The 23,772-nt window shown below is 38.1% G+C and overlaps 1 protein-coding gene across 1 annotated transcript in view; it reads left to right on the top strand.

Annotated features, from left to right (window-relative positions):
- hcn2b (hyperpolarization activated cyclic nucleotide-gated potassium channel 2b) overlaps positions 1 to 22,411 on the top strand; it is a 45,522-nt gene extending 23,111 nt beyond the window's left edge. The window contains exons 5-8 of the mRNA XM_044130101.1: positions 6,254 to 6,400; positions 7,541 to 7,781; positions 12,710 to 12,874; positions 16,522 to 22,411. Coding sequence (XP_043986036.1) covers positions 6,254 to 6,400; positions 7,541 to 7,781; positions 12,710 to 12,874; positions 16,522 to 17,477 — 1,509 coding nt within the window. The 3' untranslated portion in view covers positions 17,478 to 22,411. The remainder of the gene's footprint in view (positions 1 to 6,253; positions 6,401 to 7,540; positions 7,782 to 12,709; positions 12,875 to 16,521) is intronic.
- The last annotated feature ends 1,361 nt before the right edge of the window (positions 22,412 to 23,772 follow it).

The raw sequence follows: 23,772 nt of genomic DNA on the forward strand, positions 1-23,772 counted from the left end.
AATTAGCACACCTTATTGTGCCTCTGTCATCCCCTCCTTCTTGTACTGGAGACCAGTTTCCTCTCTGATAAATTTCTGCACAACCCTTGTTCCATCTCCAAGCCACCAGCCCTTTCCCATTTCATCTGTCACTTTGCCCTTTGCGCTGTTGGGCAGTACACCAGCTGCCAGGGACACCACATGTGTACATGGGGCATTAGCCATTACATAACTGCACTCCTGCTTCCACTCCTCCATCACACTCTCTCCCCTTCATAGTTGAGAGACGGGAGACTCGGGTCCCCCGGGGCCTTCCTTGATGAAGATGAACACTGTTTCACTTTTCCTGGACGCTTAAAATTTTAATTTAGAAATGGTATCTTTCTTTTTTCCAGAAGGCCAAAACCTCAAAGGGACCTGGGTTAGGTTTTATTGATTGCTTTGTCATCTCCCCTTTTGATCAAAGGTTCACTGATTTTAGCTTGCAACTGAACTCTTCACTGAAAACAGCTCCAAAACAATTATTTGGAAGTCGTTCAAATGTTTACTTTCCGCTGAGTTTAAGTGAAGGATGTTCTAAATAGTCAATAAGAGTACAATTTTAAAAACTGAATCGCATAACATTTACAAAAATAGCATTTTCTTGTGACAGAAGCAGTGATTTTGAAAAATAAGTTCTACTTCAGTTCAGAAAAAAAAATGTTTTTACTATTTTTAGTCTTCACCAATCCCAACTTATACTTAAGCAAAATGTATTATTGTCTCAAGAACCTTAAAATTAATTTGTGCAAAACTATTTTAAAATATGTCAGAATTGTATTGGAGAAATAAAAATAAGATCACTTTATATATGAAGGTTTTAAAACTGTGACTTACCTTGACACTAATAATCGGCTAATAACGCTTGGGTTGTGCTTAAGGGAGGAGAGGAGGCGTCAGACTCATCAGGACGGTCAAAAACTCACAACCACACTGGTACTGGGAATTCCACAGTGTTGTCCTTTAATAAACACAACAACCTTACAAAGCCCGGTTGAATGGCTGCTATATTATCAAACATGAAAATGAGCAGAGTCCAAACGACCCGTAACGTTACTAAAAAGTTAGGGAGCTGACGTGTCCATCTCAGTCCATGTGTCCATCTGTAGCACGTTTCTCCCACGCTCTCTACAGAGAAGCAGTGGCGCATACTTGTGACATCATTAGTGATACTAGTGTATTAATGAGGCACTACACAATTACGGCTGTTACACTCCGTCTAGAAAAACGCACTTAAAGCAAATGTTTCTCTCTTGCAGCATTTATTACACCATACTCTGTATAAAATCTCCAAATCTTTCTGACAGTTACACCTTTTTATCACGTATTTGATCATGTTTTCTTCCCAGAGTTATTTTCATGGGAAAACAATTCCCACGGGATCACACTTCTACCGTCATGCTTCGGTAGGGGTAGTATTTTTCCAATCACATAAACCTCAACCCCATAAAGTCTGTTACTAAATCATCATAATATTACCTTGAAAACATAATATGAATAGGAATTTCCTGTCAAAGCTGAAGAAGAGAAAACTGGTGCATGCTTTCGTTTTCAATAGGTTGGCTTAATGTAACTGTGTCTTCGCTGGCCTCAGTAAAAAATAAATCAGGCAGTTGCAGCTCGTCCAGGGAAGTGGATCCTCCCACAGCAGTGTTTGTGTAGATTTCTTTGAAAGAAACTCTGTTTTGTGTGCATTTATCAATATGGTTCATCCTAAATTATTCAGTCAGACAATTCAGTTAAAATTCCAGGAAATTTTCTCACAAACAAACATATATATATATATATATATATATATATCACATCCTGAGTCATGATGCTCAGAAGCATGGACCATTAATAAAATTCCCAATTCAATTTATACTTCTCCCCTCTGTCGCAGCTCACACTGACAGCCATGCATCATACTTACAATCCACCGACTCAGGGGTGTATGTCCCATAAAAAACCCTCTTTGCTGCATCTGCCTCCTGCTAAGCCCACAGGCTGAGAGGATCTGATTTAATTTCCCAAATATATTAAATTGTTTGGTTTCATACAGCGACTGCGGAAAGCTTCGAGTTCACTTCATGTTCATTTTGGGCCTCAAAGTTATATTTCATAAGACGTAAACTGTGTTGATCATAATAATCTCCTGGATGATTTGAACTCTGGCATTTACTATATTTATAAAAATGCTTAAAATGTGAGGTCATATGAGTCTCAGCCTCATCCCCTTTGCTTTGAGTGACATGGTCACTAATCTGAGCCTCACGCTGAGAAACCCAGCGGATTGCCTCTTCTCCACCAGCCACTGAGATGTCAGTCCAGTTTAATTGAGACTGTCACACTCTGAATCCTGTGGCCGGAAACACTTAATAGAAGTCTTCCAGCTTATCCCCATTTTTAGCTAAATGAGGTGGATGCTCTGCAAACTTGGCCACATCATTATTGTTACTGACACATATCAAGTAGGCGGACTTTGTTCAATAACTGGACTTTTAAGGTCCTTGTAAATTCAGTGTCCCCAAACATAGCAGACTGACAGAGGTGCAGCTAAACAAGATCCAGCTCTCAGTGTAGCAAAATGTCAGGTGTGCTTTCAAATGTGACACAGTTGAGTTTATCAAATGTACCAGCAAAGCCAAATAAATGAAGCCCATTTGAAAATCATAATAAACGGAAAATCTGCAAAGCTTTTAAAAGTTCATGGCAGACCCAGTTACATTTTCAGCATGTGGTTAAAAAAAGTCTTTGAAGTAAAAGGAAAATTATAGGAAATATTTTTTAAGCGGTTCAAAACACTTCATTAACTTTATTTTTACATCTGCACTTTGAATGTGCAAGTCATTTTTGTGCACGATAAGTAAAACTCAAATTATGATCAAATCTTGCAGTTAATGCATGTGAAAAATGGCGGTTATGAAAACTTCCTTCTGCCTTGTCTACAGTTTTTGCCTGAAAATACTGTAAATGATATAAATAATTCAAACCCATATCTAATCAGGTATGTTTTGGACATTTTGGGTAACAAGAGTAATTAAAGTATTTAATTGCCCTTGCAAAATAATTGCATTGTCTAAAGTTACATGGCTTTAGCTATTGGTGGATAAAATGTAATATTATCCATTATCCAAGGCTTCAGAGTTAAATATATGTGACCCAGAACTAGATACTCAAATCAAATTTGATTTTTTTTTTTTAACTTCAGACTCTATATGAAGTAAAAAAAAAAAAAAGCCACTGAATGATCAACCAAATTTTGCACAAGTTGTGTAATAGAAATATTAACATATATTTCTATTAAACAAGATATTTCACATTTTTCTGTTACACAAGACATCTTTTGTATGTCTCCTCTGTCAAACATAAAGAGACAACAATTAGAGTAACAGACCAAAATTTGGCAAAGTAAATCATACTTTATTCTATATATAAAATATATATATTTTATATATATTGTGTATATATATATATACAATATATATACAATTATATATATATAATTCCAGAGAAATTATATATATATATACATATATATATATATATATATATATATATATATATATATATATATATATATATATATATATATATATATATATATATATATATATATATATATATATATATATATATATATATATATATATATATATATATATATATATATATATATTCTTTTCATTTTTAAATTGCAAAAAATATTCCATGGTAAGTGGAGCTGGTCCTACAGAGAAAGAAAATCAATGTCTTTCTGAGTCGGTGCTATAATAAGGATATTGTGATTTGAACACAGGCATCAAGTCTCCATTTGATTCTCTAAATCGTATGTCACCTTGTAGTGTGGATAAATTAAATTTTCTAGACAGGGAAGGTTCAAGACTGAGTGCATGTGTTGATGACTGTTGCATTTAAGGGGAAAGGACCCCACCACCACCTCATACACAAACACACACTCACACACTGAGACTGCTGTAATTCTCCTCTGTTTTTATAATGTTATCTTTACTAAAAATAAAAAAAAATAAAAATTAAAAAAGCTAAGATTTAAAAAAAAAAAAATCTTGTTTTTTTTTTGGCAAATCTGGTGGACTCATATTGCTTCACACACCAGACACACAGAGAGAGATCAACTTTATGTAACATTTGAAACAACTCACACTTTAGGGTCATATGAATCTGTTGTACAGATTGTCATCTCATTTCAGCTAATAGTTTCTTTAATATTCTCGAAGAGAGTTTCTGGCAAGAGGAATGTACTGTAAATCTTGACTTTTGCTTCTGTGTGTGAGCCATTTTTTTATATTCAGCTAGTGAGTTTTGTGTAGAGCACTGTAAAAAAAAAAAAAGTCTCTAACTTATGGTAAAATACCTGCAGCAGATTTTTACCATATAAATGTGGATTTTACTGTATTTATATGGTAACATTTCTGCTGATATTCTACCATAAATTAGAGATGTTTATTTTTTTCTTTACAGTGCAGCACAGCTGAACAATATGTTCCAGCTAGCTTCAGTTGTTGCTGTTGTATATCATGCAGGCACATTTCATAAACACACATTTTTGTGATATGTCAACCACCATAATCTTTCATGCTTTCTTGCATTTACTAGAAGGTGGAACACATAAAACCACAAGGACAATACACACACACACACCCACACACACACACCTGCTATAAATAAAGCACATCTTGGAGCCATTTGTGTGCCAAGAACAAGCAGGAATGGCACAATTCCTCCCCCCAAATGACACCAAGCAGTTTTCCCCTGATGTAGGAAGCCTCAGAGTAGATTAAGCAGCACGCCGTTTCCAGAAAGTATTCAGCCTTGAAATGTGATATGGTCAGTTAGGAGAGCTAGACATTAAGGTACCGTTTGATGCGGATGAGAGTAACTGTGGTCAGTGTGTGATCCATTGGGTTTAATTTGACCCTCCACTGAGATTTGTTCACTGGAGGGTCCTGGAGCCAGCTGCTGAGTTCAAGTGAAATTAATACTTTTGCAAGACTGCATATATATATATATATATATATATATATATATATATATATATATATATATATATATATATATATATATATATATATATATATATATATATATATATATATATATATATATATAGCAGCCATTGGGCGAGGGCGGGGGCCACCCTTGTGACACACACAGGAAAAACAACCTTATCAAATAACGATTTAAATAAATCCCATCATAGATTGTTTGCATGTATGAAAAGAAGGATTGTCATTATATTCTTATGTGCATTTGTTCTGTAAAAAAGAAGAAGAACTCGTGCATCTCACTGCCATCCAGAGAAATTGTGAGGTTGTCTGTGATTACCATGTACAGTCACAGCTCACAGTTGATTGCTCTAAACACAAGCAAGCAGAATAAATTCTCACGGGCCTCACATCGCTGTCGTGATTCCTTAACACTTTTATTATAGCTTCTCTCCATAACACATCTGGGTCATGCAGTCCTCATGTGAGCAGGGAATTGTACTCATTAATAAGGGAAAAGTATTTACAGTTTTTTTTTTTTTTTTTTTTTTAAGGGGAGAAGAATCTATTTCATGATCTACTCAATTTTCAGTAAATGTCTGTGACATACTTTTGGTAAAATGCCCCAAACTGATCATACGGTGATGATGGTTCAATCCATTGGAATCAGAAAATAAAACATAACATTAGGACATTTCTATTTTGTGCTCAAAACATTATGTCATTTCTGATGCTGACATTGGTAAACACAGAGCAAGAGCTGATGAGTGTAGATGTATAATGTTGTGTTTCAGCGCAGGCTGCAAGGTTTGAAGCTGAAGTTGTGAAGAGATAATTGCATAAAGGCTAATTAGCTAATTAACCAACTCGACCATGAATGGCCAAGGTTTATTTACTTATTTATTTTCATGCATTTGTTTACATCATTCATTTTCAGCTTAAAGTGATCATATTAACATAAACAAAAGTACTGTATTAAAATAAGTAGTTTGGAAAAAAAAAATACTCCTTTTTATTTAGTTTAATTGGTTGGTAGTCAACAGAACCCATATTTATTCTTCCAAACACCACAAACAATAATAAGTAATCTTTAAGCAAATGAAGGTAATGAGTCCTCAGACTTATTGAGGCAAGATGTCCGTAATGCCAGATAAACCTCTCAAACTGTTGTGTCTCTAATTCCTGTTCACATTGATCCAACCATCTGCTTTTCCTCTTTTCAATCTCCCCCGACTCTCACCATCTTCTAGTACAAGCAAGTGGAGCAGTACATGTCATTCCACAAACTGCCGGCTGACTTCCGACAGAAAATCCATGATTACTACGAGCACAGATACCAAGGGAAGATGTTCGATGAGGAGAGCATCCTGGAGGAGCTAAATGAGCCTCTGAGAGAAGTATGAGAACACTCTACAATTATTACACACCTTCCTCCTTTCTGATCACTGGACTACTGGGATTGTTTTATTTGTAGCCTTCTGTCACATGTGAATGAATTTCCACAGTTACTAATCTTTAAATGAATACCTGTCAGTAACTTAATCATGCATACATATTTCTCTGGATAGGTTGATGGCTGTTTAGATGTCTGTTCCCAGATATCCCCAAAAAAATTAAAAAGTTCCTCAGCCACAAGACCAGAATAGCTCAAACAAACAAACTTCAAATTGCTATTAATGAAAGATAATAAGCTGAATATTGTCGTAGAAGGTAATGAAACCAAAAGTGTTTGGATTTCAGCTGCTATTTGGCTGCAGTTTCCAGGCATTTAATCAAATCAAAATCAGATTAACTTTTTTCACCCCAGGAGAAGTTTGTATAACTTGCCTCACACTGGCATAATGTTTAGCATGAAATATTTAAGGTTTACAGAAGGAGTTGGAAAAATGCCCGACGTCAACCCTAGTCAACCAGAAATGGCCTAATTATGATTCCTGGTATAAACTTTGATAAATGTGGACCTAATACAGGTTGTTTTTAGCTGGGAAACAATCTCTCTCTTTTTTTTTTTTTTTTTTTTTTCAAAACCTCATTCAAAGATCAAGTTGATCTGAAACAAAATAAAAATGCAGAATAGGACGTGATTTCTTTCATTTCAAAATAAAAGCTTGTAAGCAGCTTCTGGGTCTTTTAAGCCAGCTTCTGGGTCTGGTAAGCAGTGCACAGCAACAGGTAGAGCACCATGCAGCTAAAGAAAGCTGCTCACTTCTCTGGCATCTTCATTAAAAAGACTCTAAGCCAAGATATATTTTTTCTGTTTGTGTAATTCTGCAAATATTCCTCTTTTTGTGTATACTAAGGCATGCAGAAGGCATGTGTGACTTGAATTTTCATTTTAAAAAATATGTTGCGGTTTTTTTCTGCTTAGCTGAAATGAATGTTGGAGGCAGCTGAAATGTACCAGGTAGATCTAGTTTGGATCAATTGTGGTTTAACGTATTAGAGAATTAATTGTTATTCCATAAAGGCACCGTTTAAGTTTCATTGCATTTTTACACATGCCTTGTGGTCTCCGTTTCTCCGTCTTCACCTTTTAGGAAATTGTCAACTTCAATTGCCGTAAGCTGGTGGCCTCCATGCCGCTGTTTGCCAACGCCGACCCGAACTTTGTGACAGCCATGCTGACCAAGCTGAGGTTTGAAGTCTTCCAGCCAGGAGACTACATCATCAGAGAAGGCACCATTGGCAAGAAGATGTACTTCATTCAGCACGGGGTGGTGAGCGTCCTGACCAAAGGAAGCATCGGCATGAAGCTCATGGACGGCTCCTACTTTGGCGGTACGTCACTTTATTGCATCGTTATTGCTGTGACATGCTTTCTGAATTCACTGCATGCAAAATTGATACTTCCATACTTTGTTAGGAAACAAAACAATACCCTGTAATTTTGAAATGCTGATACATTAGCCTTCTCCAGCTGATTTCTCACTAAATAATTTTTCCCTAACATTACCCAACATGCACATGCTCTAAACCGATAGTCACATGTCCTTCTTTTAACACCCTGTAGTTAAACTCTGTGTGCTGAATTGTTAACATTGTGTCCTTACTGCTGCAGATCAGAGGTCACTGATGTGAAAGATGCCCTTAGCACTGTTGCATTAACCCAAGTGCACAGCATGCTCTTGTGCACGCATATCTAATTAATAATAACTAATTAGCTTAGAGGAACTGTGTCTATGGAGCCATGAATAATGTCTGATTAAAGGAGTTTAAGTTGTGCCAGTCAACAAAGAAGATGTCACAGTTATCCTTGGATTGGAGGGACAGCAGGATCACCATGTACTATGTAGGGTAAAATCACTAAATCACTTTGTGGAAGTGTGCAGAAATGGTTTAATAGTTTAATAAATTAGTTTAATGCTACAATGTAACCTCTATTACCAGTAGATACCAGTAGATTATGGAAAGTAGGTGGGAGAATTAGATTCCCACCTAGTCAGAGTTAAATTCAGTCAAATCTCCAGATTTAGATTTAAGTAATTTTATAAGCTTACTAAGAAGTTTCTTATGACAAAATATTACTTACTAATATTGATGTTTTAGAGTTGCCGCCTTTTAATCCAAGTCTTTTGCCAAGTACTGAATTTTTTGCAGAAACACCTTAGCAAAATGACTGAAGCTCAACCAGATTGGATGTAGAGTATCTGTACAGCTCCATCTTTAAATCTTAGCAGATTCTAGATTTTGACTTTGACTTGGGCATAGTGCACAGTGGAGCAGTAGGTAGCACTGCTGCCTTGCAGCAAGAAGGTCATGGGTTCGATTCCCGGCCTGGGGTCTTTCTGGCATGCATGGGTTCTCTCCAGGTACTCTGGCTTCCTCCCAAAGTCCAAAAACATGACTGTCAGGTTAATTGGTCTCTCTAAATTTTCCCTAGGTGTGAGTGTGTATGCGTGGTTGTTTGTCCTGTCTGTCTCTGTGTTGCCCTGCGACAGACAGGCCACTTGTCTTGGTCATCCTAACAATAAGATTGGATCAAGGAAGTTTCTCTGTTCTGGACAGAACGAGCCACAACAAACAATACCTTCGTATTAACAACTCTTCAAACTCTATACATACCAAAAAGCAATAGAAAATTTGTGCAGGTGAAGTTGTATTAGTTTGTACCACCCATCCCACCATCACCCTTTGTTTCTAATGCCTCCCTGTTCAACGGCCCATATGGGCCATATCAAAATCTGCAACCACTAATTGGACATCTCCCTATGCTACAAATAACTTCACCTATAAACCCTTTACACCAAAAGGTCAGAGAACACCTGCTGCAATTGTTCTGCAAAATATCAGAACTACCCATTAACTCTGGGTTCAAGTATTTTTAATAGAACCTTTGCTTTCTTAGTTCCTAGTATGCTATATATTATGTTTACCTGTGATGACTACATAAAGATAATGCATTGGGGTTAGGCTTTAATGTATATATATATATATATATATATATATATATATATATATATATATGCTTTGGTCTTGCACAAGAAAACAAAACAAAACATAGAGCCTCTGGTAAAGGTAATGGGTCCAAGATGTGCTCATGAAAATTCATGTTCCTGCTAACGTCCACTCTGAATTTCCAGTATCATCTTTAAGGATGGCACCATGAACTACAACTGGACACCTGGTGGCATGAACAATTTATTCAGCCCTCGTGGTTTCATTAGCGTTATTATGCTTTCAATGCCCAGCCCACTGGCCACTAATGATGCTGGTAATATGCAAATGTGTGCGTTATGAGAAACCACAAAGATCCCAGGTGAGGGTTTATAAAATGATGTCTTGGCCAGTTTGCGAACAGTGGCTCGCACAGAAAGTGGAGCGCCAAAATATTCTCACTATTGTGTCCCTGAAATCTTCAAAAGGTTCTTATTAGCGCATGTCATGCAAAATATAGTAAATGCGGTAAATCAGCAAACTAAATGAAAATATGCTGAGATTCATCTGTAGCTATTGGGCTACAATATAACCTGAGTAACATGCAAAGTGATCGTTCTGCATCTTTATTGAGTAAATTGTACACATTTATTCCCACTAAATATGGCTCAATTTAAATCACATGTTTAGAACATTGTTACTCTGCATTTTGGAGGTGGTTTGCCTAGCTCAATCTTCAGACATTCAGTTTGGTTTGCTATGGTGAGATTGAAAAAGCTCTCTGTGGCCCTTGGGCAGCAGATTTCAGCAGCTTGTGAGAGTGGGATAGATTTTAAAGAGCTCTCAAGAGAGTATTTGGGAAAAAAAATGTTCCACAAATGGATGGCATTCAAATCAATTGCCAACACACCTGGATGTGGCCGTCCAAGCAAGTTCAGAGGCAGGTAGATTGTCACAGGAAGCGTATCACTAAAGTAATTTCAACCAAAGCTCTAGCACATTATCAAGTAAGGGGCAGGGTGCCCTATTTTTTCTCATTTGACAAACTTGTATAAGTCCATTTTGTTTCACATCAAAACACTGTTAAATTTTGGTATTTAAGTGCAGAAAATTCACTTTTGTTTCAAAAGACAAAAAAGGAGATTAGGTACCTGACCATTTCTTAAAAATACAAAATATTTAAATAAGGTGTCCTGTTTTTTTTTGTTTTGTTTGTTTTAATGATAGTAAATGAGAACCGACACTTGTGTAAACTCTATCACATAATAAAAAGTGTATTTATTTGCATTAAAAATGTAATTTGTGTGAAAATTCACTCTTTTAAGACAATCTAAGATGAACCATTTTTGATTGCAATGTTAAATTAACTTTTTTATCATTTTATCAGTTGAATGAAATGAGCCATAACGATTGTGTTTTTAATTACAGGTGCTTTCTGTGGATAGAAAAATTCGAAACTATTTTGAATAGTTAACTGAGCTTTCTGTACTGATTGATAACTAAGATAAGTTGGAATTTATGTATGACTGCACTGAAATCATTTCTTGTAAAGTGTCTCGAGGCGATATTCGTGGTGGATTGGTACTATATAAACAAACTGAATTAAATTTATTTTTTTACATTTCGCATAACAACCTAAGATTAAATGACTGTGAACTTACTAATTGTTGTCAGGTTGAATTGGGCTGATATTTTTTCCAAGGTTATCAGTCCAGTTTTTTCTGGTAGATCAAAAGGTTTGAGCTCCTTGAAGCAAAGGACTGAACGCTTATAGCAAGCAAATGTTCTCAAATTTTAATTTAACTTTGATTTAACCAACCAAACACATGAGCTAACTGTGGGAATAAAAATAGCAATAGGTATTTTGTTCCATATAACACAGTAGGAGTGTAACAGGTAAACCTTTTATGGATGCAAACTCGACTTAAAACCAACCTGTTTATGATTGTATTTAATAGGTAATCAATTACAAATTTATTGATGGAACTTGACTTGATGTCGTGTTTTTATTGTTGATTCTATGTTGCATTGTGTTCCTGTGTTTGATTTGATGTAAAGCACTTTGAAATGCCTTGCTGCTGAAATGTGCTATGCAAATAAAATTTAATTGATGGATTGATTGATCTGACTCATTTTCTCCCATCAGAGAAATGCGTCACCTTGTGTGCAATGATTTGTAAAGTTTGATCAGTTGGTCGGTCTGCAGAGAATTTATCTTATTTATTCAGCAATAAGTGGATCTAAAATGTAGTTCTCTGAGCAGAAGATGGAAGAATTACGCACAAATAAATAATATTAGATTATTATATTAGTGTTTGAAAGCTGTGGGTTTGATTCCAGCTTGCTCCTGAGTCCTGCCACATGTCAACGTGTCCCACTAGGCAAAGTACTGAACCTCAAGTTTCCTAATGGCCTGTGTATTGGTTCATAAATATGCAGGCATGTTTGTAAGTGTGATTAATTTAGTTAAAAGCTGGATCAGTGAGAGACATTTTTAAACGTGGCCGACATTTGTCAGTCAACCTCTCAGCGTCTCAGAGCGGCGGCCATGTTGGTATGAATTTGGTGCTGTTTTTTTTCAAACATAGTTATTGATAAATGTTTTACTAAAACACTTTACTGTAATATGACACTTTCTCAAACTCCTCATCTGTTGAGAGACAACATACGTTTTCCAAAAGAACAAACAAACCTCTAAGAGACAGATTGCTGTTTGAATAATCTTCCGATTGCTAATGGTGAGTAGGGTTGTGTTTATAAAATGATGTCAAAAAACCTCAGGCACTCACTGTTAATTTTAGTGCAGAACCTTTATTTAGTTTCTTAATGGAGTATTCTTCTGATTTGTTATTCTCTCCCTTTTCCACTGAGAGTCAGAGGAGGTCGACCTTTAAAGGCGAGGGAAAAGGAGGGCATGTGGTTGTCAAGACAACAGTCAGCCCCAGCCCTCAAAAAAAGTAGAGCTACGGGTAAAAAAAAAAAAAAAATACTGAAGGAAAGGAGGAGGAACAAGTGAAGTAATGAAGCTTAGCTGCACATGTCTAAATATAGTGCATCCTTAACACAGCTGTCAGTGCAGTGCAAACACACGTTTTTGTTAGTTGGTCAAACTAATTATGCACAATTCCTGCAACGGAAAATCACTGCAATTTGGATCACATATTTGCTCACTCCCTTCATTCTTCTTCAGCAGGGAAAAAAAGGTTAGGATTTGTTTCAATGTGGTGCTTCACTTTCGGAGCCCTTCTCACTTCCTGACGGCCTAAAATCTGTCAGTCTGCAATTTTCTGGTTTCTAGTCATGCCTTTATATTCCCTTTTTCTCCCCTCCAGAGATCTGTCTGCTGACCCGAGGCAGGAGGACAGCCAGTGTTCGAGCTGACACCTACTGCCGCCTGTACTCTCTCTCGGTGGACAATTTCAATGAAGTGCTGGAAGAGTATCCCATGATGAGGAGGGCCTTTGAGACAGTTGCCATCGACCGACTGGACAGGATAGGTAAGACCATCATGGTGATGGACGAACAGAAGCAGTGAAAGACTTTAGCATTCATTTTTGTCAGCAGTAATTACAATGCGTAAGGTTGTTTAGTAAAGAAGTGTGAGTTCAAGGCTTTAAAACTATTTTTAAAAAAATGATTATGTACCTCATAGTGACAATGCTAAAACGTATGTAAGGAAAAAACAACTCTACAATAGTCTAATGGGAAAATAAAAGCGAGTAGCAGTTTTTCTGTCTCTTCCTTTGACAAGAAATATTTTACTTTGGAAGCAATTTTAAAATTATACCAGGCTGATTTGGTGAGTTTACATTAATATTTAGATCTGGGTCCTTAACACCAGCTATTTTTCATTCATAAAATGCAGTGATGGAAAAAAAGGTACTTTTTTTATTTATGAGATGTCTTATCTCATAAATAAAAAAGATATTTATGAGATGTCTGTTTCAAAACAACTGTGACAGCGTTGCGAGAAGTGACACTTAAACATTCTTTGTTTATGTTGTCATGTCTCTTTCAGGGAACATTGCCCTCAAAAGTTAAAACACACACACGCCCACACACACATGCACTCTCTGTTGTTATTTTTCCTCTCAAAGTGAACAACGTCTGCTCACTGCCTTCTGGAGGTCAGCTGTGCTGCTGTTTGTTGCATGACCACATTTGACATGTGTACCAAAAGCTCCGCAGCCACCACCTGTCAGGTGTTGCCATAGCAGCCAAATTTTGTGCATGAGTACCCCATCAGTTTGACAGCTCACTTATTTGGGGAAAGACTTTTTCAAGGCATAACCAGCAGCCAAACAGCTCTTCTAGGCTCCACACATGCATTTTGCGAGTTAGTCAGTAGTCACACATGCATTTCTTTTTCTGTTTCATCAACAGTATCTTTAAATAAAGACAAATTAAGGGTTTGTCTAAAGGGGTGACTGTCTGATATATTGGTGATGCAATATGTGTCCTTCTATTTTAACGGTTACCAGATGTGTACCAGAAACGCTCACTCATAAGCTGCAGGCTGAGCCAAAGAAACTATTTTACAGTGGAGGAAAACGTGAGGAGAAAGTGTTGTTGTGAAAGCAGTGATTCAAAGAATGCGTTTTACTGTAGGTTTCCATTAAATTCTAGAAATGAGGCAGCTTTGTCGAACCAACTCATTCAAAAGAGTCATAATCCTGGTTTTAATCAATTGTGGCATGAAAGAGTGCTTTATTTATAGAGCACTTTTCACAGTCACACTCACAAAGCACTGTGTATCTAACTATTTCATCAGTCCTCACCAGAGGGCCTTTGCAGGCAAAGGACTACATTTTCTTTTTAATTTTAGTTTTCTAGGGTGTATGAAAAGACATACTATCACAATAGCCTGGAGAAAAGTTCATCACACCTTTGCACATCAACCTTGCATTTCAATGGCATATAGTGATACACAAGTAATACTTCAGCATAACCTCTTCATCTTTTACTATAGCTCACATAATTTGACCTCCAGCTGCCAGAAACCTTTTAAAATATATATAAAAAATGTGGCATGAGTGTTGTTACTCAGATGCAACATATATATTTCACATATGATTTGCATATTTTACTCAAGTTCAACAGAATTGTCACAGTGATGGCCTAATGATGAGCTTACACAATTAAACAGGGATATTACCACAAAAGTACCTCACTATGTCCTCATGCAGTAGCACCTGAACATTTACATGACGGTATGGTGTAAGATTAAAAACGTATTAGTCTGACAGCAGGATTCCCACTGTAGCCAATTTTCTATAGGAGACAGTAAGTCTAGCTGATGTATGTTCTTATAGTACCAAAAATATGACAAATTTTAAATCACTGGGATGCAGCTAAGAAGGCTAACAAGTCAAAATGTACAAATTCCACCTTTTGTCCCAGCCATTCATCCCTCCCTGCTTCTTCCCACATTTTACAAGAAAGAAACGGATGAGGAAAAGACGGGGATGGGAATTGTTAGATGGATTAGTGTGGTGTCTGCAGTTATGCAAGCACTGTACAGTCCTGCTGTGGTAAAGAGAGAGCTAAGCCAAAAGGTGAAGCACTCAATTCACAGGCCAATCTACATCCCCACCTTCATCTATGGTCACAAGTTCTGGGTAGTGACGGAAAGAGCGAGACCGTGGATACAAGCGGTGTACTCCGCATGGTGTCCAGGCTCTCCCTTAAAGACAGGGTGGGGACCTTGGATATTCGAAGGGGACTCAGGGTAGAGTCACCAAGAAGAGCCAGTAGAGGCAGCTCAGGTATCTGGTCAGAATGCATCCTGGACGCCCCCCTGGTGAGGGGCTCCAGCCACCTCCCACCAGAAGGACATCCACAGGAAGACCTAGGGTACTCTGGAGGGACTATGTTTCTCGACTGACCTGGGAAGGCCTTTGGGTTTTCCTGGAGGAGCTGCCCCAAATTACTGGGAACAGTGAAGTTTGGACTTCCCTGCTTGGGCTGCTGCCCCTCGGACCCAATCCTGGATTAAGTGAAACATAATAAATGGATGCATAGAAAATCTTCTTTTCATCTGAGCCTGATTCTCCTTCATAAGCAGCCAGCATTTAGTTTGGCTGCTTTGTTTCACCATGTTTCCTCAGTTCTAAAAGCATCATTTTCACTAAGCACCTGTTCCACAAATGTCAGTAGAAAATACTAGTTACCCCCACTCTTTGTTGACTTTGTAATTAGTAGGTAAATGGTACAATTTCCATATAAAAAAGCATTAACAGTAACCATTTTAGTTCAAAATATAATCTGCAGACAAGTTAACAATTTACCAATGACTATTTTTTTTATGTAATTTATTGTAATTTCTGAATAGGATCTCTAGATACCATTCTTATTAATTTGTGACCCCAAGCTTTGCATGCCTAGGTTGCTTCAAGATAAACGACTTCTTGCTGTCTTTTGTTTTGAGTTTTCTCCACCTCCTTTATGAATACTTCCTGCTTTGTTTATTTATTACTGCTTCAGAGGACATTTTTAACATCCCCCTGTTGGCAATGCTACTGTACCTATCTGTTACAGAGCATCACATGTCTTGAATTTTATAGTGATGTTATAAATATCTGCTGTTAGGCCATCTACTATAACAGTTGCCAAAGGTTGACTTCAGGAATGAAATCTGCTGTACATCTGCCTCAAAATTCATGCCTTTGCACACAACTGTACTTTGTATGACTAACTTTGTATCTGTTGCCCTGTGCATAGTTATCTTAGTCCTTTAAATGTGTTAGTTAGCATTAACTAACACCCAGGTTGTTAATACTAACTGGGTGCAACGCTGTACATCTACCTCAGGAATCTAGGAGCTGATCAACACCATGTCCAAAGGGTTGCACTTAGTTTCCATTTCAGTCGGCCCCAGTTTGCATAGAAATGTGAAAACAGGCTTTAGATATGAAGGTTTCAAGGTTAAATTCACATACCTTCACATCCTGGCCCTATAAAAATACTTTTAGAATGACAACTACTGGAAAGCTCTTTGTATCATGGACTTTACTTTGGTGTTGCACCTTTATGACACTCCTACAATGTATTTCCATGCTACAATGATGTAGGTTAATGTTTTCTTCTGTTGCAACACAGAATAAATTTAAACTACACATACAAATTCTGTGTTCATGTCTTGTAGGCAAGAAGAACTCAATCCTGATGCACAAAGTTCAGCATGATCTCAACTCTGGTGTTTTCAACAACCATGAGAATGAGATGATTCAGGAGATTGTCAAATATGATCGGGAGATGGTTCAGCAAGTGGATGTACCACGGCCACGGGCAATGTCCATGACCCCTCCGCTCCCCGGCGGGATCTTTTCTCCTCCTGGTTCCTCCACTCAGCCTCGAGACTCGGCAATCGCCACCCTGCAGCAAGCTGTGGCGATGAATTTTTGTAACCCCATGCAAGGAAACTCAGTGGGAACAGGGCCCATGCAGTCTCCTAGGATGGTGAGGAGATTCCAGGTGATGCAGAGTGTATCCAGCCCGGTCTCTGCTTCTCCACTCCAGTCGCAACTCCTTGCCACCGGTGCCTTTGCTCCAGTCTTGGCCAGTCCCCCTGTTCAGAGTCCACTGGCTGCTGGAGGACGATCATTCCAGTATGGATCCAGTGCGCTGACTGGTCCGATATCAGGCTCCCAGCTATCTCTAGTTCAGCAGCACATATCCAGTCCTGCACACCGGCCCAGCATGCATAAGAGCACCCATTCTTTGCACCTGGGCAGCCTGAGCCAAGATGTCAGGGCCCTGTCAGCATCTCAGCCCTCACTGCCTCATGAGGGAGTGCAACCAGCTGTCCCCAGTCCACCCCAGTCAATACAAGTTTCTTCCACTTCTATTGGACCCCCTCAGACGCCAATGGGCCCCTCGAGCATTCGAAGTGCAGTACCTCATAGGGTGGTACTCCCCCACCAAATGTCAGTGGGGGCCTTCCCTGTAGCATCTTTGCCTGGTTCTGTGCATGGTTTTGCAGCAGGGCTGGCAGTGGGAACAAGTCAGGGGGACACGCTACCACCTAAAAAGAACTCAATAACGAGCCTTCCAGAGACAGACCACATGAAGGTGAGATCTAGGCTGTCCTCAAACTTGTGATCTTAATCAAACTGTTCTGGGGGGAGTGACTGAACGAGGAACACAATCAAAGGAACATGTTCCTCTTCTTTTTCCAAGTTTGACTATCTGAATGTATGAATGTTGAGCGAGCAGGCAGCATCCAAAATATATGAGTCTAATGACATTTGAGTCTACAACACTGAGATGTTTCTACTCACAGCTGTAGTTGCACAGATAAGTAAAAGTAAAGTAGCATATTTCACAACATAGCTAACAATATATTCTTCAGTGTCCTCCCATTCTCCTCATACAATATAAACCTGAGGTCAGATGGTTTAAAACTGTTATTCAGGGAACTGCTTTAGATATCTGACGTTGGAACTTAATTTGTGATTATTTACTGTAACTACATAATGTGCCAGAGCTCCTTTTAAACTGTTAAACGTTTTTTGCTTCATTGTCCCTTTCAAGATATCTTATTGACTTATTGGGAAGCAAAAATAGCAAAAAAGGAGACAGTTTTTGACTACCTTACGACAATGATAAAAGCCATATTTCAGATAAAATATTATGATTGGACTGCTGACAGTATTAAGAAAATTAGAATTTCACCGGCATTTGTACTAGGAGTGAAAATATAATACACAAACCCCCCAAGATTCTTAAAAGGATAGTTTGGTTTTCAGTAGATGGCTATCAGAGAAAATTTAGATTGAAGAAGTAACCATACGCAGGAAGAACTGTTCCTTAGGCTCCATTCACACCAGAATGAGACTGGCTTATGGCCTCCAGACCCTCCATGACTGTTAGAAGGTTGCTGAGTTGGGTAAAATCTCAATTTCATTAGGCAGTGATAATCCTGGTGTGCTTTTAGTACTCATCAATAATTCTCGTCAAATATGATTTTTGCTTTCTTGCAAACCTACAGCCACAAGTGTCACATCTTCTCTATGGAGTTTCTTATCAGTCTATAAAATCAGTGCATAAATATTGGACACCATCAGTTTCAATCTTACTATGGTTTTCTGAATCTTTTGTATTGCTGGCATCGCGAGTAATAATACTAACTGGGTGCAACGCTGTACATACTGGTAAGTCTCTTTAATGTTATGGTGTGGGCTTAGTCTGGAGTGATATGATGTCATCATATCAATTATCACATAATTGATATGATGACAGTGGGAACAGGGCCCATGCATAATTGTTCTGTATAATTGTTTTGATAAGGTAAAGACTACTCTTAAACTCTTCATGTAACCCCACTATGAAAGAACCAAACTACTCGGTTAAGATCACGGGGGATGTTATAATCCATGCTGAAACTACAGTGGTGGGATGAATGTGTTTTTTTTTTTTTTTTTTATCTAAATAATTGATTTGTGCTCTAGTTATCCCCATGTTTGTTTACTTTATAGTTCATAAATCTGAAGAGGGTGAGTTTTCAACCCTACATCACTATGCACCTTTCTGTTTTGTTTTTAAAGAAACATTTAATAACAACACCTTTTACACCACATGGAAATTCCTCCTAGCAGCCAAAAATGTTACAGTAAATTCTGCAAAGCTCAATAACTGGCTGATCTTTTTAAGCCCTCAATATATATATATATATATATATATATATATATATATATATATATATATATAACTGTAACTTACTAACTAGCTATAGTGAGAAAAAGGTTATTGACAACAAAGAAACATGCTTATATGTGCTGGATGTAGCCAAAAAGTTAAAGAAACAAAGTTTGCTTTGGGCCTCTGCACCGACTAATCAGACTCAAATGCATCCCAGGAAGCAGTTCTTATTGCCCAGACTTGAACTGTGATTCACTGCCAGTTACAAACTAGAAACTTATTACAAGTTCAATTGTAAACTCGGGCCCCTATCATTGCAATGTAAATTCATTCTTTTCTAATGCTGAGTTTTCACTTGCCTTTAGTGGCCGTTTAGGCGATGCATTGCTATGCCAAAGTCAATTCTGACAAATAATGAACCTCCTGTTACCGCCACAATTTAGATAAACAGCCAAGGACAGCGCCGATCCTTCGCAGGACGTAGATTGCAGTGTGCCTCTGTCATTGATGCCTCGGTAAGAAATCATCGAATGCCACTGATTTGTGTCCAAAAGCATTAGGAAGAAGACCCTTTTCTCCTGGACCTGACATTCTATTCACCTCAGCTCACGATTGGCTGAATCATTACAGGGTAATGAGAGTGGAAAATGGAATCCCTCAGGCCTGTTTGGGTCCGTTATTATCATCCTTCAGCTGGATTTCATTATACTGTGCCAATAATGAGTTCTTCTCCTATGATCATTTTGCATTTGCTTCCTGTTTAGTCTGCGTTCTTGCACAGTCATCCACCTTGGGAGTTTCAAATTGGGCAAAAAAAAGTAGATGGTTTTAAAGTTTGTTTGTTTTTAAAAGATCTATTGTGTTTTCTTTGTCTTGTGATTTTAATTATGCCCACAGGAATCATTTTTGGTACTCCAAAGTAATTAATACAGGCTTGTTATGAGAATTGTGCTTATTTTATACATGGTCCTGGGATAGAATGTGCAGTTAGTGACCAAATTAGTTTTGGACCCATAACCGAGAAAAGAGCAATGGTGCAGGGAAAAAAAAAATAATAAAAAAATAAAAATAAATAAAACAGGACTTACCATATAACAATACTAGTTAATGTATACATTCACTGAGCACGTTTTGGGGCACATTTGTTAGGAATTAGGAATCTAGTTGACTTGAACACGACATGAGTACAAACCAATAACCTGCAAAGGGGAGGGAAGACGGTTTAAATAATTTTGGATTTACCATAGCTGTTGGTGCCAGATGGGCCAGACACTGATGATCTACAGGGACTTTCACTCACAACTATCTTTGGGATTTCCAGTGCATAGTCTAGTTGTGTAGAAGAAACTCAACTTTTAAGGTAGTAACTGGTGCGTATGTTTTCTTGGCACATTTTGGACAACTTGGTGCCAATGGAGCATTGTAGAACACCACAATCTCCCTGAGTCGTGTCACTAACTTCTTTCCCTTATGGTCGCAGTGTAGCCATCTTCTGTACCATGTCAAAAAGCTCAATCTCAAACTCATTTCTTAGACACTGTTCGCTGTGGTGAACACATTTGAGATATGGTGGATTGGGACATTTTAACAAAGGATGTTCAGCCAGCAAATCTGCAGTAACTTTTGATATGTCATTCCAAAATGTACCAAAACCTTGGAGAGATATTCCTTACAACTGGTTGAAACTATGCTACTAAATAATTAAGACAGATCCGAAGGCAAAACAGGGATGGAACTAGAACTAGCCTGGTGTACCTAGTAAAGTGGCCAGTGAATGTAAATTCAGAGAACCATCACAGAGCTCCAGATATTGTATGTATTTTTTGACCAATGAAAACACAATAATTTTCATGAAACCCATCAGTTTAGAATTAAACCAAAGCTACAAATGATGCAGCTTTTGTGCACAAAACTCGCCTGACACAGATCAGATATCAGAACATTAAATGAATCCAGTCAGTTCCTCTGAATGTGACATTTGTGACAACAAGCAATAACAGAAGACTGAGTGGTAACCTTATGCAGATGATACTCAATTATACTCTTGATTTGTCTGTGGAGATGTAACATTTTAAACCTTACACTGGTTTTTGAAACTTTACTGAACATTTTGTGTTCGTTGTTTCTTTTTGTAAGCAGATAGCTCAGTTTAAATCACCATCCTTACTATGAATAACTTGACTAACATGGTTATTTCTATGTGTAAACATAGCTTGCATCATGTAAACGAGACTATTTATTTATGTAACCTGGTTCACTATTACTGTAGACCTATTAAAAAAGGACATGTTGAAATAATTATTGTTTTACTCTGACAGAAAGCATATTATGATCTGGACTGAACTGACCAATCTTAAAAATTAAAGGAAAAGGAAATGAGTTGACATGACAAAAGATGTATGGCTTTGTTTTCTATACTTGTTTGCATTCTCACCAGGAGTTTGTGTAAAAGTTATTTATCTGTCTGGTTACCGTACCTCAGTTCAGTTTAGGAACTTGGTTGGCACACTGACTCGGATTTCCCCCAAAATTTCGGAAATGTTTTGTTCAGTTTCCTTTTTCTCTTTTGGCAACTTTGCAGACATATTTAGTGTTATATAAATGTTACAGAAACCCAGCTGTTCGACCCACAAGGCATCAGTAAAGATAACATCTGTGTTATGCACACTTTCACACATGGCTGCTGTAGCATTTTGACATCTGCATTTGCAAAGCTGTGGACTTTGTTGCATGATTCTGAGTATTTTTATTTATTTTTTAAATTCTAAATTCCCATTTTCGCCTTTAAAATATTAATATAAACTTTTTCATCTATTTTGATTTTTTCATGATCAGTGGACACTGAATTACTCATATTGACCAATAACGTCTGCAATTTTGTACTTATTCAAAATCAAACTTTACGTACCTATATCTCCTCTGTGACATCCCTGCTTTCTTTATGCATTTGCAGGGCAGAGTTGTAACTCTCCTCAAATGAAATTGCAATACATCTCAGCAAAATATTGATCCATCTATTATAAATCCAATAATAAAACCAATCTATATTGCATTGTTACATACAAACAAAAGCCTTGGTGAAATAAATCATTCGCAGGGAACATTTTTGACTTTAACCCCAGCTTTTCTTTTTTTCCATATTTTGTTAAAATGTGCAAACCAATGAGTTACATTTGAATATTTTACTTTCCTTTTCAGTTATTACTTTTTGACTATCATGTATTAAATAAAAGCACTGAAGCTTAATTTGGCTTTTCTAATGGAAGCAAAATTTCCAGTGAGAGCATTTCATGGTGAATGCCTCTGCTGTGTGACAGTCATGATGTTATTGCTTTACTTTCACAGCCAGAATTTAATATCTGCTTCTTCAATCTTTGAAATCAGCACTTCGTCGTGTTAGAATAGCATCTGTTATGGTGAAATACAGCCTTTATTACATTTTAAGTTTTAAATGTCATGCAAAAAAGAATAATGATATGTTTGTCCATCCATTTAGGCCATTTTTACATCATCAGTCTTGGCCCCATCCTGCTACTTGGAAATATCAATAATTTACGAGGAACCTATTCTGCCTTCCTGACAGCGACGGTTGTATCGACTACACTCTCTTCTGCCTCTCTGGTTACACATTAGTCTTAATATGCAACTATGCTTGAATCTATGTTTGGGCATAGCAGGTTAAGCGGAGTCATCGCAAAAACAACGAAATGCACGGGGACGTTAAAGGGATGTTCAATATTTTGGTGGATGGTATGCAGTTCAGAGATTTTTAGGAGTAGATAAATTCTCTCTGAATCCTCTTCCTGTGGAAGAATAATGCAATGAATGCGTTCAACACCTGCAGGTATTTGTAAGGTATCAGAATCAGCATTACTCTCCACTTTTGTGCACACTATCAAGGTCTCGCCTTTTATTTGTTTAGTCGATAATGTGAGAAAAGGGTAACGTGGTGTCGGTTTAAGTCACTGAAGCGTCCCTCTACCAGCTGTGAGTTGGATGGTTGTTAATCAAGGCATCACTACCTGTCAGTCAGAATAAAGGTCAGAGCAGCTCACACTGATGTGCACACGCACACACCTGCCAACACTGCATCACCTGTCTCTGTTTCCCCACTGCGCTGCCTCCTGCTTCCTCTCCCCTGCCGTCGGAGAGCTCTGGCCCAGTTCTCCCCCCTTCAGGTCTGTCTGTACACTCTGCTCCCCCCACCCCTGCAAGTGCTGCTGAGTGCAGGGCTCTCTCGACACCACCGGGGCAGCAGATAGGCCGGGAGAGCCCAGGAGCCTGGCAGGAGAATCAAAGTCCCCTCGGTGAGAGTGAGTGGTGCAGCTATCGTAGAGTGGCTTCCATCTCTGGCATGTCTGTCAGATAGCAGCTAACACTTGCATAGTGTTCTCTTTCTGATGGTGCTGCCGCTGGAATAAAGAGCTTCCCGAAAGCCCCGCACACGGTGCTTTCTGCTGCGAGACAATGCCTCTGCAGTGGAGGCAGGCAGCGCTGAGTGAGTGACACAAGAAGCCTTCGCAAAGAGTGCTGGTAAAAAGTATTTGGCCTCTTAAGGGTGAGTTGCTGTCGCGCTTTCGAAAGTTTGTGTTGAGCGCGCGTGAGCCAGCAAGAGGCGTGGTGTTTCTAGTTGACGCGAACTTTGGTGCAGTGTTCTCTTAAAATGAGCCTCCATAGAGGGATCATATGAAGTCTGAGTGAAAGGTAGAGTCGCACAATCTTAGCTGAATTATAAAGAATCGGATTCGCACAATTA

This window comes from Gambusia affinis, linkage group LG10 (assembly GCF_019740435.1).
Source record: "Gambusia affinis linkage group LG10, SWU_Gaff_1.0, whole genome shotgun sequence".
Taxonomy (NCBI): domain Eukaryota; kingdom Metazoa; phylum Chordata; class Actinopteri; order Cyprinodontiformes; family Poeciliidae; genus Gambusia; species Gambusia affinis.